The sequence below is a fragment of the Spermophilus citellus genome (assembly GCF_964194105.1).
Source record: "Spermophilus citellus genome assembly, chromosome: 1".
Classification (NCBI taxonomy): Eukaryota; Metazoa; Chordata; class Mammalia; order Rodentia; family Sciuridae; genus Spermophilus; species Spermophilus citellus.
Genome location: NC_138182.1, coordinates 161,516,507 through 161,534,613, shown reverse-complemented (window position 1 = coordinate 161,534,613; position 18,107 = coordinate 161,516,507). Strand labels below are relative to the sequence as shown.

Below are 18,107 nucleotides of genomic sequence, written 5' to 3'. Positions count from 1 at the left end.
GCAGGCAGCCCTGACAAGGTGCCTCTGATTCTAGCTGTGATTTGTGTGTCTCGCTGGTAAATTAGATGAGGTATCTGGGCCGCGAATGCCTTATTAAATCGAGCCACAATTTGGGTTTGTTGCAGGAGCTGTCACTGCCTCGTGGGAAACGTGTGATTTCTGCTGTGAGCCCTGGGCCTTTCTCCTGCATGGTTCTGGCAGGGGCCGTGGGCTGCATGCCGGTGGGTGAGCTGAGGGTCACCCCTGCTTGTTTCAGATCCTTCATTTCTTAATAAGGTAGCAGAAATGCCAGAATAAAAGGGATAAATTAATGGGTGGCAATGTTTACCATCCCAGAAACAGGCTAATTATCAGAGTCTGTGGTTTCATTGAGCTGCTGGAAGTGTTCCTGGGCTTTGTCCTTGGACTGGCCCAAGAAGTGCTTCATTCTGACTTCCCATGTCTGGCTGGTGGGTACGTTTCTAGGAGTCTAACAACTGGTGTACATGGCTCCTTCATGGCAGGTTTCAATGCTGTGTGAATTCATGTAAGAATGACTTTACCTCTTCAGGCTACTATCTCCCAGATTGTAATATTAGGGTAATGCTATTTTGATTGTACTCATCCCATAGGACTTTAAATGTACGAATAAGGAGACAACATACATGTTGAGAAGCAATAAAAAAAATACAAACATGAAGAAAACCCTCATAGTCTCACAACTATTGATAACCACTGTTACCCTTTTCTGTATTTACTTCATTTCTTCTTATGGTGGATAATGGGAACATTGAAAGAGAGTAGAGATCCTAGAAAAGTTGATCTTGCAACTGACTACATAAGACGAACAATTATAACAAATCCCAGAACCAGAAAAGTGCAGCCAGTTGCCCTGGCTTGGAGCATGTAGGTGGACAGGGATACCCTTGTTCTTCTGTAGGCTCCTAGCGGGAGGGACTTGAGGTACTAGGAGGGTGTGTCTGTAGGATAGGAGAAGTAGCCACTGTTGCATCTTTTTCCACCCCCTCCGCCTCCACCCCCCAATATTCTCCCCTTATCTTCCTGTGTAACCTTCCTTTAGGAGTCTTCAACATGCAGAGGTTAATTTTGCTAAGGTTGAGCAGTGGTATCGGGTCTAGAAGAATATATTTACCCACGGCATGCCACTGGTCTTGGAATTTGCTCAGGAGATTGTCTCAGTAGTTCTGTGCATCATGCATAAAACCCAACTGGAATCTTTCCTAATGTTCATAAATTATTTATTAGAAAAGGGGTTATAAAGATCTAGGATACAATTACTATTTGTGTTCATTTTAGGTCCTTAAAATTTAAAAGCAAAAATAAAAATCAGAGCAAAAACAGCTTATTGCTTTGGTCCACCTTGGATTCTATCAGTACGTTCTATTCCTTACTAGTGCCTGAAAAAAATGTTCCTACTTTATTTACACAAAGCTTTCAGGCATATTTGATTTATTATTTGACATACTTGGAATCATAGAATTTTAGGACTTCAAGGGATTTGCATTGTTATTCCCCAAATAATAAATGAAAAGAAAGCATAAAAATAAAAGTATTACATGGCTTCTGCCCGCTGAGTGCTCCCCCACAAGAAATAAATATGTCCTCATTGATGTGTATTTTGTTACCATATAAATGATCTCACCTGATCATTTTACCCTGGAGGATTTTGATTTTAAAAGATGGGGACCAAGGAACTCCTCTGCAAACAAGTGTGGGGCCCTTCAAAGGTAGTGTGAGGACAAAAGGCCATTAGTTGTTTTCACTGTCTGAGGGTTGGGAGGGGATCCTTCAGGGTCCTATCTTTCAGAGTGGGGTCACATGACATGGTCCTTATTCACCAGAAGCTCATCCTCAGTGGGAACCTCGCTTAATTACTTAATGAAGAGAAGGTGGAGCAAGCTGTCAATATGTCTTCTCAGGAGGAGGGAGAGCAGACAGCCAGGCCAGTCAGTTCTAATTGTGTTTCATAATGATGCCCACATGCTCTTAGCAGGTGGCATGGGGATTCTTGCTGATGGGATGGACAGGACAGGCTGCGGGCTTGCTCTGGTCCCTGGAGTGGCATGCCATGGGTCAATATGTTCTTCTAGACACGATGCCATTGCTTAACCTTTCAGCTAAATTGGCAGATTATGAGTATCATCATGTGCCCCTCCAAACCAGTCCCAGTAGCAACAGAGCTTGCTAGTCTCAGAACAGAGGGTAGACTGAGAGGTGAAGGGACCTTTGTGTCTCCTGCTGTCTCTTCTCCATCATGGCACCTGGGCTCAGGTGTTGCTGCCTCATTCAGGAGCTGAGGGCACTTGCTGCAAAGACTGCACATGCTGGTCTGTTCTGGGTGCCTATCTGCAATGGTTGCTTCTGCCCCGCTGTGTGCTCCTTCCCTGGAATGCACTTCTGTCCTTCAAGACCCAGCTTGATGCCTCTTTCTCAGTAGGGTCTGCCCTGTCTCCCTGAAGTGATTGGTGGCTTTCTCCTTTGATCTTTTTTTTTTTAAATGACCACATTTATAAGGTACTGCTCTGCTTTATCTACTTGCATGTCCAGTTTCCTATCTGCTAGGTAGACACTGTGGGCTGCATTAAGTATGGGTTGGTTGTTATTCAGCATGATGATGGTAAACTTGTACAATGAACTTTTTCATTGGGACTCTTGTTTTTACTTGGGCTCCCTCTAATCTCTCCCCACACAGGGATGAGAATATTTCGGAAGATATCAATTTTAATGAATCATTCTCCAGTAAAGTCCTCCAATAGCTTCCCAGTGCCTGTAGATTCAGTCTGGTTGTCTCATCAAGAATGCAGGTGTTGAGTCTCCAGCCCTGGGTTCTTTCTAACTTTACTCTGCCTCTGTGGGTGCCCCAGTCTTGCAGTGAGCATGCCTGGATCATGGAAATGTGCCTGGAGGGTGACAAGACAGCTATATGTCCATAGAGTAGACTCCTACTGGGGGACCCAGCATATTGCTCTTGGTGTAAGGATGATTCTCTTACAGTTCCGTCTTGTTCCTATGACAAAAAGTATGGTATCTTTATGTCCCACAGCCAGGTGAGCTAGTTCTTAGGGGAGGAGCCTGGCTGAAGTGCCTGTGGTCATCTCTCTACATCTTCTGAGTATATCAGGCTTATTTGGGGGGAGTTCTGGGATTGAGAGACAATTCACTACAAAGTTCCATCAAAGCTTATTGGGAGACAGGCAGTGTGGCTCAGGTCTCTAGGATCCAGGTTTTCTTGGGCCCAGCAGACTTTGAGAATATGGGTAAAATCTTCAGTAAGTCTCAGGAAACTCTCGTACCCATGTGCCAAACCCTGATTTTAGCCCTGGTAGTACCTCAGCAAGAGGGTGCCCACCCTCCTCCATGGAAACCTGCTGGTAACTGCAGAGGCAGGCGGGTTGGGGCAGGTGGGCCCATTTTTGGCAGGCTTGCTTACTCTGGTTACCCCTCATCATGGGGAAATGTTGACTCAGAAATTGCAGATTTCACACAAGAGCCTTCAAATCCTGACCACCACTGTGAGTTTGGAGTGGACAAAAGACCCGGGTTCTTTTTTTTTTTTTTTTATTGGATGTTCACAACATTACAAAGCTCTTGACAAATCATATTTCATACATTAGAATCAAGTGGGTTATGAACTCCCATTTTTACCCCAAATACAGATTGCAGAATCACATCGGTTACACATCACATTTTTACATACTGCCGGGTTCTTTATTAAGGTTTTTATTTTGGGGTCTTTGTTAAGGAGCATCTGTTCCATAAGTGGTCTGAAGTCTGGGGCCTCAGGATGTAGAAGATCATTGGCAGAGTGGTGCTGGGACAGTTCTAGGATATTATGAAGGGAATATTTATTGCAGCCCTTTGGGGATGTTCCTTGGAAGAGAAGGGGTTGAACATTAGGGTTGGGAGCTGTGGTGGTAGCCAGAGCTATGCAGCTAATGGAAATTTCGTGCTGAGGCTATGGTTGTAGATTTCCAGAGAGACTTGGTGCCCAGGCTGCCATTCCTTGTTCAGTACTTTGATGTCAGTGTTGGGTGTGTCACTTTGAACTGGGCTTCTGGGAGGGCCAGCGGCAGACAGGTTTGAGGTAGCACTCAGTCCAAGGGACTCCATTACACCTCTGGAGGCCAGCTATCAAGGCTGCTGTCCTTGGTCCTGAAGGCCATCTTTCTGCCAGGGGAGCCATCTTAGTGAGGCTGGGCCTGGGGTAAGTGTGGATTGGGAAGTCAGAGCATCCTTCCTGCTTTCCTGGGTCAGAACAACAGATGGACTTTCCGTCCAGTTTCACAGAGACTTGGTGAGGCAGGTGTTTCCATTCTCCCATTTCTCATATGGAAAAGCTGAGGCTTCAGATTGACTAAGATCCCAACAGTGGTATTAAGTCTTTTGCGGGAGGACTCTGGTCTGGGCGCTCATCTCTCCCATCTCTTGATGTCTCCTGTAAGCATCATAGTCCATCTCTGTGTGGTAGCCCTCTCTCTAGGGTCTCCAGTCTTCACATGCCTCACAGCCCCTCCCTTCACATGGTGCCATCGAGGCAGGGTGTGTAGTGGGGAAAACATCATCTTTAAAGCCTAGCAAAATTGGAGCTCAAATCCTGGTTCTGCTTCTCACTTGCTGTGTGATTTTCATCTAAGCTTCGGTTTCCCCAATGATGATGCAGGGGTGGTGATTTGTGCTCTACTCAGGTAGTTATTGCAATGGTTAAATAAAACACAAATCAGCATTGGGGCAAACAGATTCCAACCACTAAGTGGTAGCTGCTATTATTGTAGTGATAATTATTAATATTACTGTTACTGTTTTTTTTTAATTGGAATTCATTTTTTTGGATTTGTACTTCCATTGGATGCAGGTGCTAAATTCTTGCATCCGATTTTAGTTTAGCTCTGGTAAACCAAGATTTAAAGTGTGCATGTTCCTTGGGTGACTTGGGGCATCAGTGGGGTGAGGATATCAAGTAGATATTCCTCTATACACCTCGTGTGTAACCTGACCTATCCTGCTGAACCCTTCTGACATCATTTCCACTGGTCCCCCAGGTTTATGTTGTTATTTTACCTTCCTCAGAAAACTCCAGGCACAGAGCCTATGGTCTTTAGTTAAAGGGAAAGAAATTAGGGAATGACAACCAAAGATACTGACGTAAAAAGCCAGGCTGAGTTGCCTGTGCTTATTCAGTAGATGTTTGCATGCACTTGTTAAGAATAAAAATTGCCCTAGGTGCTGAGGTTCTGTGGGGAGGCCACCCAGCCCTGGCCCTGGGCATTTCCACCCATGGAGCCAAGCCACAGAAGAGTAGCCAGCTATGGTTATGTGGGTATTTCAGCACTCAGCACTTGGTAGGGGGCAGCATAGGGGCACAGATCATTTAGTCAGGTGCAGAGGGATTAGGGACAAGGTGGAGCTTTCCACAGGAAGCAGTGTCTAAACTGGGGTTCTGTAGAACAGTACACGTTAATCAAGGAGGGGTGAGGAAGCCTCTTTCAGGCACAGAATGGGGCAGAAGGGGCAGAGTTTTGAAAATTGAGAGTGTGGGAGCATGCCCCCAGGGAGATAGTAAGGCTTTGCAGGGTTTAAGTCTTGGGGAGGTTCTACAAGTGGAGCTAGTGGGTTGTCACGAGCCTGGAAGTTGCGCTGATATTTTAAACAGGGGAATGATGTCAAGTTCCTCTGTTGCCTCAGTCATCAACCAACACATCCTTTGCCAGCCCCTGAGATTGGTGCCTCCCAGAGAGAATGAGTAGGGAGGAAAGAGTGAGGGATCCATTCCTAGCTCATGTTTAGTTTTCTAAAAGGCAGCATCTGCCTTGCTCATGGAGGCCTGCCAGCTCTGGGGGTGGGGGTAGGGGACATTCTCAGAAAGATGGCTGGACCTAGTTAATTTGGAATCTGTGATACTTGGACAAGGCTGGGCCTCAGGCCAGTGCAACTTGTACTTTCTGGGAAACAAAGCTTTACATGATACAAGATGGCAAGGGCCTTGTTTGGTGTGCCAGCGAGATGGACCCTTTCAGGGTTCCCCCATCTGTTTTCAGTGTAAATTGATGATTACACAGAAATTTGGCCTGTTCGGGGTCATTTCCTTATCAGGCTGCAGTTAATCGTATTTGAAACTTTAATTTGTTTATATGATATCTAATACCTTACAGTGGTCCAAACACCACACTTTTGATGAACAAAAGAGCCCGATGGTGAGTATTATAGACAGGTCCATTTAATAGATGGGGGTCACTGAAATTAAGAGAGTGGGAATCTGGACTTTAAACAGAATCATGCCTGCTTGAGTCTTCATATTTCACTGAATTTTTTTCTCAAGCACTCCTCATATGTGAGACTAATAAAATTACATGCACTTAAAATATTTCATAATTATTTTTCCAGTTGCAATTGGTCTCCCTTCACTTGGGCCTAATTGATAACATTCAAATGTATAAGAAGTCACATTACTGAAATTTTAAACATATCATTATTTTCACAAACCCAAGTTTCCTTATGTACCTGGGATGTCCCACTAACATAAACCTCTGGAGATGAATGTGAACATTGCTTTTTGTTTGTTTAATTAATCAATCAATCAATTAATTTAAATTAGGTCTATATGACAGCAGAATGCATTTCAATTCATTGTACACAATTGCAGAAAACAATGTTTCAATTCTCTGGTTGTACGTGATGTAGTGTTGTACATATGTGCAGTCATACAAGTACCTATGGTAATGATTGCTTTTATTTATTAATTTTATGTGCCAGATAATATACTGGGCACTTTGTATATGATTGTGAATCTTTGAGATCATCCTTCAAGGTAGGTTCAAGTGGCTTTTTAAAAAATTTTTTATTGTTGGTTGTTCAAAACATTACATAGTTCTTGATATATCATATTTCACACTTTGATTCAAGTGGGTTATGAACTCCCATTTTTACCCCGTATACAGATTGCAGAATCACATCGGTTACACATCCATTGATTTACATATTGCCATACTAGTGTCTGTTGTATTCTGATGCCTTTCCTATCCTCTACTATCCCCCCTCCCCTCCCCTCTTCTCTCTCTACCCCCTCTACTGTAATTCATTTCTCCCCCTTGTATTTTTTTCCCTTTCCCCTCACTTCCTCTTGTATGTAATTTTGTATAACCCTGAGGGTCTCCTTCCATTTCCATGCAATTTTCCTTCTCTCTCCCTTTCCCTCCCACCTCTCATCCCTGTTTAATGTTAATCTTCTTCTCATGCTCTTCGTCCCTACTCTGTTCTTAGTTACTCGCCTTATATCAAAGAAGACATTTGGCATTTGTTTTTTAGGGATTGGCTGGCTTCACTTAGCATAATCTGCTCTAATGCCATCCATTTCCCTGCAAATTCTATGATTCATTTTTTAATGCAGAATAATACTCCATTGTGTATAAATGCCACATTTTTTTTACCCATTCATCTATTGAAGGGCATCTGGGTTGGTTCCACAGTCTTGCTATTGTGAATTGTGCTGCTATGAACATCGATGTAGCAGTGTCCCTGTAGTATGCTCTTTTTAGGTCTTTAGGGAATAGACCGAGAAGGGGAATAGCTGGGTCAAATGGTGGTTCCATTCCCAGCTTTCCAAGAAATCTCCATACTGCTTTCCAAATTGGCTGCACCAATTTGCAGTCCCACCAGCAATGTACAAGTGTACCCTTTTCCCCACATCCTCGCCAGCACTTGTTGTTGTTTGACTTCCCAATGGCTGCCAATCTTACTGGAGTGAGATGATATCTTAGGGTGGTTTTGTCAAGTGGCTTGTTTTATGGATAAGGAAATGGACTCTGAGAAGCCAAGTGGGTTGTGCAAGGCCACACAGTGGGTGAGTGCTAGAGCTGGAAGTTGAACCGTCATCTGCTTCAAAGCCTGTCCTGTTTCTAGTATTTCCTTTTCCTTAACCTCTTCTCTTCTTCCAAGATACTGAGAAGATTGCCCTTGGTTAGCTCAGACAAGTTGATAATTTTGCTAATACAATGAAAGGTATTGGTATTTTTGAGTCTGCAAAGACATGCTTGTCTTGGTCAGAGTACATATGGAGCATCCTGTGCCCATTTATATCCCCAGAAGAAAATCCCAAATGCAAAGCAGAGCTTTAAGAAGAAACCTTGTTCAGGCTTAACTTTTTTTCTATTTGGGAAAAGAGCAAGTTAGTGAGTCACTTCCCTTCACGTTGGCTTACATGGGCTGACAAAAAGTCCCCAAGCAGGGAAAGCTCCTTGTGATGGCACTAGTCCTTTAATCAGCTGGAGGGGTCATACCAATCCTATTCATTTCACATACGTCCTAAGACCATAAATTCATGTTTTTCTTAGGTCTGAGCCCACCTCCAAGATATTTTGATGCTGCAAGGCAAAACAATTTCTTTGCAGGAATGTAAAAGGTCTATTACTCTTGGTCCCTAATGTTATCTTGATATTTTTTCTTTAATTGAATTTTGCCCTCTGGACGGATGTCACAGGCCCATTGAAATTCCTGCAGATGACCACCAGGGCTGGATGTTTGGATTTCATCATGATTTTGCTAGTCCTTTTGTAATAGTGCGTAGATCACCGATCACCGAACACACTCAGATTTCTCCCATTTTGGTTATTCTACCCCATAACTTCTAGTCCTTTCCCGTGAACTTCATGAATGATGGGACCTTTGCAAAGGAATGATGGTAGGTAACTTAAGAGAACGTATCTAGCTATGACCTTTCTAATGTTATGAGAATTTGAAATTTTAATGCAATTATCAAAATTGTATACATTCTTTCCTATTGTTTGATGTGATTCTTTTATTTTTTTTTCTCATTCATAATGCTTTCGTGCTCAGGAAGTTGAGGTAGGTTTTTGACTTTTCCACTGTATGTAGACATAGCATCAAAGTAGTTGCCAAATGACATGTAAATTTTATCCTGCATCCTAAATCTTGGTGGTAAATATTTGTTTTTGTTCAGTGAACCGGTATCACACACATTTGTCTTTCATTGGTATATCCAGGAGATGCAATTTATCAAATGCATATAAACGGTCCGTTTGCTGCTTTATCTTTTCTCATTAGTTACAGTACAAGTATGATTGTCAGTTATTATCTGTGTTTTACTGGTGGGTTATTTATTGAAAGAGCAGAGCAACTGACATTGTTATTTTCTAAATCATTTTGTCTAAGGCCTGCAGGACTTTACACCAAATGTCAGATCAATTTATCAAAGAATTGCTCTATTTAGGGTGAAAGTGATTTAGCGTGTGTGTATAAACATACACCCACCTGTGCTTACACACACCAGCAGCAGTTATGGGAATTTCACAGGGATTGCAGAGATGTTACGGGAGCTGAAACAGCTTCCTTACCATTTGATGCAGTTCAGCAGGGATTTATCAAGTGCTGTTGAGTGATGCCTTAGGGAATATGAAGGTAAGTAAAGGATGGCCCTGCTCAGCAGACTAGCCAGGTGTGGGGGTAATATGTGCACAGGGAAGGACTATAGTGCACATAGCTCCTAGTTCCTGGTGGACAGGGGTCTCATGGGTGGTGTCTGAGAGTCCTCAAATCACTGTCCAAGATGGGCCAGGTGACTGGGCTGTTTCATTCAGAAGAATTCCCACTGGGGCCTTCTCCAGGGACAGGGAGGGACAGGCCTGCCTGAAGTACACAGAGAGCACACTGCTTGTCCAGAGGTGTGAATGGACGTAGAGAGGTAAGGTGACTGTATGGGTAACTAACTTCTTTTTCAGTGAACAAAGTGTTTTGTACCTCACAGTAGCTTGATTAGCAGGGATTTCCATTGCACAAAAATTAAATGACAATGAAACATTGCATTATATAGTGGGTACCCTTACATAGCATTGTCTGAAAATATCACTTTGCTAGTGACTTCTGTTGTCATTGTAGGGATTCTTCTCACCCACCACCCAGCCCATCTTCCTTTTTTCTCCAGTCAAGCAGTTTGAAAAATGAACTAGTTTGCACTGAATCCCCTTGAGAACAATTTGGCTACAGTCCCTTAATTGATTTCTTTCTGAAAGTTTTGGGTTTTGTGTAGCAAAGTCAGCCTTCATCTGGGATCTGCAAACCTGGCCTTAGTCCCCTTGACCTTGTAGCGGCAGGGCTTCTCCTGTTGGTATTTCCTTGCAGTGGGCCCACAGGTGACCCCACAGTGGCTGCCATGCCTTGCTGTACCTGGCTTCCTTCTTTTCAGGGCTGCGTGGCTCACCCCAGCTCCCATTCACTTTCTAGGCTGGTAATTTGTATTATCTCAGGTAATCTTCTGATGGAACTGCAGGGTTCAAACGGTTTAGCTAAAATATGTATGAGGGAGAAATTATCTGTTTCATGTGAGCTAAATGCCTTTGATCTGTGGCATCTGAAGCTGTGGTATATAATAAATTATACCCTCATCCTCATAATCAGCAGCCAAAGCAGTTGGGTTTCCAGAGTGGCTTGTGTTTGTTTCTGCCCCCCAGCTCTTGCTCTGAGTTGGCTTTGACGTTCTTTGGAGCTGAGATAGGCGCCGCTTGAAAGGCAAATCCCTGGGGAATATTTGAGCTAAATTGCATCAGCCATTTTTGGGCTTGGCACAAGGAAAGGAAATTCACATTCCCATTCTAAATGGGCTGTAACCATAGACTTTCCCATTGCTTATGATCATCCCTGATCAAAAGACTTAAGTACCCATATTATAGCAGGAGTATTTTGGCGTCATTTTGTGTTAGGCACACTTAAAGATTACATTAGAAGATGCATTATAGAATGGGATGTTCTTGGCATGTACTGTCATCCCTTAATATCTTTGGGATATTGGTTCCAGGACCCCTGAGGATACCAATATCTGCAGATTCTCAAGTCCCTTATATAAAATAGTGTAGCATTTGCATGTAACTTGCTCCATCTTCCACATATACTTTAAATCATCCTGAGATGACTCACCTAATACAATATAAATGTATTATGAAAATGTAAAACTAAAGGTATAGTTGTTAAACTATATTAGTTAAGGAATAATAACAAAAAAGCCTATACATATTCAAGACAGACACATTTTTCTTTCAAATCATTTTGATCCTCGTCAGTTGAATCTACGGATACAGAAAGCCAACTCTGTGTGTGTTACATCATCTACGCTACTCCTATTAACTATTAGTAGACATGTCTTTACCAATGTCTATTATATGTAATTTGTAGGGTTATATATGCAGTATATATATATATGTATACACACATATATGTATACATACTTTTTTTCTTTCTCATGGATGCTGATCAGAACAGAATATCTCTAAAGTAGTTGAAAACCCAGAGTTAATTCCTTTGTACCAGCTACTGGGAGCCAAAAATTTTGTAAGCTCCATCCTTATCATAATGTGATATTTAGTTAGTGATATGAATGGAGAAATATTGTTTTATCTATGTCAATCAGCTGTAGAGGGTAACGAAATAATAGTAGCAAGGGTCACTACCAGCTTCTAATTCTTCTACCCTTAACTCTACCTCCTTCCTTCATCCTCACCTAGACCTGTAATGATTCAGCACTTTCTTGCTATGATCTTTGTGCTGACTTTTTAGGATTATTTTCCTACTGCCCTGGAATACTTCATGATTTTGGACATCCATCAGTGTGCTCAAGTTTGAGTCTCTGTTTAAATTAATAGATTCTTCTGTATTTTTATCAGTCCCTAAAAAAAAGAGTTGGATGAGTTTCAATTATAAAATGTTCTAGTGGAATGGAATCGGCCTTTCCTCCTATGGATTAGTTAGAATTTAGAGCAAACTGTTCTCCACTTTGTCCAGTGGAGGCCTGACACAATTATGTTCTGCAACGTGGACCATAAAATATAGATGGGAAGTAACACTGCCATCCTTCATCGCTAAACCAGTATAATACATTAATGGGAGTTATTCAATTTAATAAATGGCTATATTTAGATATGCATCTTTATAGCAAGGTTTATGTTTTAGTCAACTGTTGCTGTGGTCTCTGCATGTTTATTTAAAAAAAAAAAAAAGCTTCATCACTAGGTGATAAAATTACCAGTCAAGAGGCCAACTCAGACACATTTCATCTGACAAGTTTCATCTACCCAATACGCCTTTCACCAAAGTCTGAATTTCAATAGGCTGCAACTTTCATGGGCCATGAGGGAGGTCAGAGATAAGAGCTCTTAAAGTCCTGGACCTTGCTGACATCTGGACTAGACTTTGAGGTCCAGGCTACAAGAACACACTTTCAGATAATGTAGGGCTAGGTGTGTGGGGACAAGCACACTGTCTCCCGGGGTGGAAACCAAAGAACTGGCAATAGCACATATATCCTGTATATTTTAATTAAGTTAGAAAGTAAGATAAAAGCTTGGCTTATGTCTCCTGGGTCATAGGCCCTGGAGAAGTGACTAGCTGTGGTACTGGTAGAGCATTGGTTCAAGACCACATACAGCTGTCTTTATGTCCTGGGAGACTCCATTTTTAGGCAGGGCACAAGGATTAGCAAATTGTCAGGAGGTGAAACTCTGGGAGATGCCTTCTGTTATTTGAAGGTTTTTGCACATAGGTTTGATATTGCCTTACCAGCAATTCTCCCAGATTCACGGAATTAATCTAAAGCAGCCCCAGCCTGTGTGAACTCACTGTGTGGCTACTGTGTGTGGAAGGGTGATCACGTGTGCCTCCATGGCTTATACTGTGACCTTGACAGCAGCAGTGACTGCAGAGTCCCCTCCCCCATGGTCATTGACCATCCCCCAAGTGGGCTCTGGTGCATAGAATATTTACACGTACTCAAGATCTTGACCCCTGATGGGGCTTTTCTATCACCTGCAGCCAAAGCCGTGACACCTAAGATTTCACCCGCTTCTGGCTTACTGGTTTTTGCTTTGGCAATCTCCTTTCTTGAGGCAGAGCAGAAGCAATCAGATGTGGGAAATAAGTTTCCTTCCCTGTTTGGCCTTGCTGGGCAGGGGACTGTTTGAAGGGCTTATTTTGCATAATGAGTTTTAACTCAAGGTGTTCTTTCACATTTTGACAGTAATTAGGCAGTGTTATTACATTTTCAGTGGGTTTTAAATATTCTAATGCAAATATCTGCTTTAAGAGGGTATACATTTAAACCCATGGTTTTCCCCAAGAAATGTATAAAATGACAATCGTAGTTAACCTGGGAAAGTGACAAGGTCCAGAAACATATTTCCTCCCAGTTATGGAGTGTGTTGGGATGATTAGAGAATATTCAGTTCTTGAGACTTGCTCCAACCTTTCTTTGACATCAAAGAGAATGTGACATGTGAAATTGAAGCAGAGGGACTGGTCTTTGGCTCCAGCCCTTCCCTGTCAGACTCACATCCCAAGCTTCCAAGGGCTTCTATGTATCAGTACAGCATACTCAAGTAGAAAAGGTTTTGTAAGCTGTCACATTGCCATTAGACATGCACTGTCCCCTGTGTGTGGACAGAGCATTGATAAACTGCAGTTGGAAGGATGGACAGAGTGTTACTTTTTTCCCTCCAGTGGTAAGAACAAGTTCATTTTGAGTTCTTTCTTCTCTTACCCTGGTGAACAGTACCATCCATTGGTAAGAGGGTTGTGTCAGGTAAGAGTACACTGGCGTCAGACCCAGACATCAGGTTCTAAATTTCTTACCCACCATTCAGTCCTTAAGTTAAAATAATTTGATTCTGGTTGTCCAGTTTTAGCAGAATTTCAAAATAAAAAGAAATAAAAAGTGGAGGGAGATGTTGAAGAGAGATTGTTTTAAACTTTCTCAGTGATATTTCATGGTGTAGATCTTGGAGACTCCCTAACCAGTTGGGTGAGGAGGTCAGTTATGCCAGAAAATTAAAGCCAGAGCAAAGTGGGCCAATTCCTTGGAGTTCAAAATAGTTTAATGCTGCATCTCCAGGATCCAGAGGAACCCGTTCATGTTTATTCATGCTCTGGAAGATGGAGTCACTGGCCAAGAAGCAATATGTTCTGATTTTACTCTAAATCCAGTTTCCTAAAATCTATTTAAAGGCTTAGGTGAACTCAACGAGGATCTAATAAAGCCAGGTAATTGAACAACACAGAGGCTGATAAAATTCACAGGAGATTTTGTTGGAGATAAACTGCAGCAGGAGACAGTCTGGACAATAATTTAAACTAATTGTGTACTTTGATGTAAATTAACTTCTCTGGAAGAGAAATTGAGGCCTTATTTTGAAAATCTTTTTGAAAGTATCTGAAGCATGCAAGGCATCTGCCAAAAACAGAGCAAATAAGCTGGATATTAACAAGAAAGCGGCCGAGGTCTTAGAGGCAGTCTGAGGTCGATAGAAAGGAGTGACATCTCTTCTCCTGGCAAACTATTCAGTTTTGTTGACAGTGATGTACTGGGGAACAGTGGGACCAAGAAGTATGGAGGGGAAGGACCAAGTGAGTGGCTATCTGAAGGGAAGGGTTATTAGAACTGGGGAAGAAGCCAGGTGTGGTGGCACACACCTATAATCTCAGTGGCTCAGGAAACTGGGGCAGGAGGATCTAAGCCAACCTCATTAACTTAGCAAGGCCCTAAGCAATTCAGTGGGACCCTATCTCTAAATAAAATACAAAATAGGGTTGGGGATGTGGCTCAGTTGTCGAGTGCCCCTGAGTTCAATCCCCAGTACCAAAAAAAAAAAAAAAAAAAATGTGGGTAAGGGATTAATATAACTCTAAAGCAGTGAGTGACCTAGCTCTTACAATTTCAAAGTAACAAAGTGCCCAGCCTTGGAGAATAAATTGATGCAAACTATGTGCAAGACAGACGTGGTTATGAATAGACTAGATTGACTGGCCTTTCATTTTTTCATCCTTGCATGCCCAGAACAAATGGTATTAAGCTGAATGTGTGCTTTGCTTAATTCTAACGTTTGAATGGCCCTCTGTGTAGGTTTTGTGAGTGTTGGAAAGCTGAAACTGCACTGCAAGATACATGCCTCTATGTAAAAGAAATGTTGACAGTTGAATTATCAGCTGTTAAAAACCCAGAGGCTTAATCATAAGTGAGAGCAGCCAGGCAGCACCTGTGGTATACTTGATAGCAAATGCACCTCGCTCATAGAAGGTGTCTGGGTTTATGTGTCAAACCAAGAAGAGCAGTGCTGTTTCCATTTTAGACTGGAATGTTTTTGCTATTTTAAGTGTTTAATGCAAACAGTATAAAATATAAGAATTTGAAAAGTCAATTGTTATTTTTGATTGGACATTAATGCCTATTTAGGGAAAGACTTCCAAGTTGTGTTTTCCTTTGTGTTTTGGAAAATGGGGAGAAGGACAAGTGTTTATGCAGTTCTGTGAGAAGCTTCCTGAAACCTGACCTTGGTTTTCTATTTTTTTCCTTTTAGGATGATTATTTCAGAAACTGGAATCCCAACAAGCCCTTTGACCAAGGTAAGGAATACAACATGTCTTGCTGTGTATAGTCTATGAGAAATACTGTCTTTTCCTTCCTCGTGTGCTGAGTTAATGCTCACAAAGGCCAGCTAGCTGTCTTGTTTTATTGATTTGGGGGACCGAATTGAGTAGGGTAATAACAATTATTTTATCAAGGTGGTTATTTAAGGTTATGTCTAGGACAAATTTAGACTTTTTTTTTAAATTGAATTGACCAGTACAGTCATTGATTAGTTTTGTTTAGAATAACAAAAATAGTGGACTGATTATCAGACTGAGCTGGTGAATCATGGGCTGAATCTAGTGCTTTTAGCCCTAGAACCCATTCCTAGAAATGTTCTTCAATTCACATGAGCCATAAAAATGAAACTTTCTTAGGAAAATGTTGATCCTGGAGGTTTTCAAAGGCACTGATACTTCATTTGTTAAGTACCTACTTCATGGTTTCTAAATAGAAATCTGTTTCTGCAATGACTGACCATTTGGGTTTCACTGGGTCCTCAGAGGGCTCTTTTCATACACCCCATCAGGCATAGAATAGTAGCTTGATGACTGTTGTAAATCACTAACCACATCCTCATGTGAGTTATTTAAGACACAACAAGGACCTGCCATGAATCAGGTCCCTGCTCCCATCCTTCCATGTGGGGCTGCTCTTAACACAGCCCCTGCTGCTGAAAATGATGGTAGGTTGCACTTGAAGTACATTCCTGCCGTGACGCTGAGACTCAGAGGAAGATATTGCCTCCCATGTCTCCGAGGGCCCATGCTTCTGAGAATCAGCTTTAGTGTGTGGCTTGAGTACTAAATGGGACGGCGCGGTCAATTTGAAGGGAGGTATTGACATGTCATCGGTGTGGAGTCCCCTTTTCTGCCCTCTGCTTTGTCACTTTAATTGACCACTCACTCTGGACTCTGGCTTTCCTACCAACAGAACTAGTATTAAAATTTTCATACGTGCTTTTGACTTATGCCTTGAAGGAGTGCAATAGTTTGTGCATTCGTGCATGCATTCGACCATCCCATCCCTCTCAGATCTTTACTGAGCTCACCCTGGTTGTACAAGTCACCAAGATACTGAGGAGAGAGCAAAGAAGCTGAGGTGCCTACCCCAGGAGAGCTCAGCAAGGAGGAGCAGGGAGAGAGGAGCAGGTCAATTGCAGTGGGTGGGATATGTTAATGGGTGGGAGAAGCAGCATGGGACTCGGCAGGTGGGGACTCTAGGGGTGTGAAGGTGGGTGTACAGGAAGACTTTGCTTTCTAGGCTGTCTGGGTTCTCCATGCCCTGGGCTGCCAGGCCTCACTGCTTTCCAGATCTAACCATGACTGAAACATCTCAATCATTCACCCTGATGTGTATGAAGGTATTAGTAATTTAGTTTAGGGATTTCCCATGAAAAATGATCAAAATTGGAGAAGTTTCTTTAAAAGGATAAAACTTGGTTTTTGAAGAATATTCATAGATGCTGAGCCACAAATTCCAAATTCCCTGTCCCTGTCTGATAAATGAGCCCTTCTACAGATGTCCCTAGCAGGCTTTTGCTCACAAAGGCAACTCGACTGATGGTTACAGTGAATTGATTTTTTTTTTTTTAAGTTAAGAACCAGAAATAGGTTCTTGTCCTACAAGGATCAAATAGCTGTCAGATGTACTCTTCTCCCCGGATTGCAAACAAGTATAGAACCCTGACCAGGACAGACATTTTTATTTTCTCTAATGTACATAGAAGAAGGGAGTACATGAAAGGTGGGTATCATTTCATTACTGGGAGTATAAATGATTACTTCTGTGGGCACAGGGGGTCACACAGAAACTTTAAGCACCCCAAACAACCCGATATTTACATTTGCTTAGGAAAAAGATGCAAACAAGGATTTTTCTCTCCTAGAAGTGATGGTCCATCCCCTGCTTGCTTTTTTGAGCTTGCAGGCTTAAAAACTGGGTCTGCTCAGATGAATCCTTCCAGAAAAATCTCATGGCTTTATGGGGTTGGTAGAGGGCCTTCGTGAGTATCCCCATTTCGTACCTGAGGTGTAGCCGCTGTTGGCTATTTCTATACAGAGCCCTGGGGAGAGCAGGCCGAGCTGAGAATAGCCTTCACTTAAAATATCAGCCCTAGCAGATGTCATCCATTACACTGTGGGCTGCTCAATAAAAATGGGAGGTCACTCTATCAGGGCTGACACGACTGGGTGAAATATAAACCACAGGCGTGGAAGATGCAGAGCATTTCATCTTCCAGAAAATAGGAGAATTGCTGAGATTCAGTGCAAGTTGTCAGCAGCAGAGAGAAGTCCTTTTCCCCTCCTAAACTGAAAAGAGACTCAAATGTAGTGGGTTTGTGGTGGGAATCTTATTCTTTGTAGGAATAGAACTTGTTGAAAAGCACTTTCAGAGTTCCAGAGGACAAATATGGGATACAAGGGGGTGGAAGAGGCTTCATGATAAAGGTGGGTCTGCAGCGGGGTGGGCAGGCAGGTGGAGAAGGAGGACCCAGCATGGGGCATTTTAGTGCATTGCAGTCATAAAGTGATTGGAGACAGATTATGGAGGTCATTCCATATCAATCTACCAAATTTAAACTTTCTTTTCTCAGCAACAGGGAGCCATAGAAAGTTCTTAAGCAGATGAGTGACATAAGGAAGGCAATATTTTGGAGGATTTTGTTTGGTGATGTGATACTTGTGATTAGGAACCTCAGACATACTTG

At 42.4% G+C, this 18,107-nt stretch overlaps 1 protein-coding gene across 2 annotated transcripts in view; it reads left to right on the top strand.

Annotated features, from left to right (window-relative positions):
- The window catches only part of SPOCK1 (SPARC (osteonectin), cwcv and kazal like domains proteoglycan 1), a 504,325-nt gene that overhangs the window by 205,963 nt on the left and 280,255 nt on the right, over nucleotides 1-18,107 (top strand). For both annotated transcript variants that reach the window (XM_081296284.1, XM_081296283.1), the window contains exon 3: nucleotides 15,348-15,393. In XM_081296284.1, coding sequence (XP_081152410.1) covers nucleotides 15,348-15,393 — 46 coding nt within the window. The remainder of the gene's footprint in view (nucleotides 1-15,347; nucleotides 15,394-18,107) is intronic.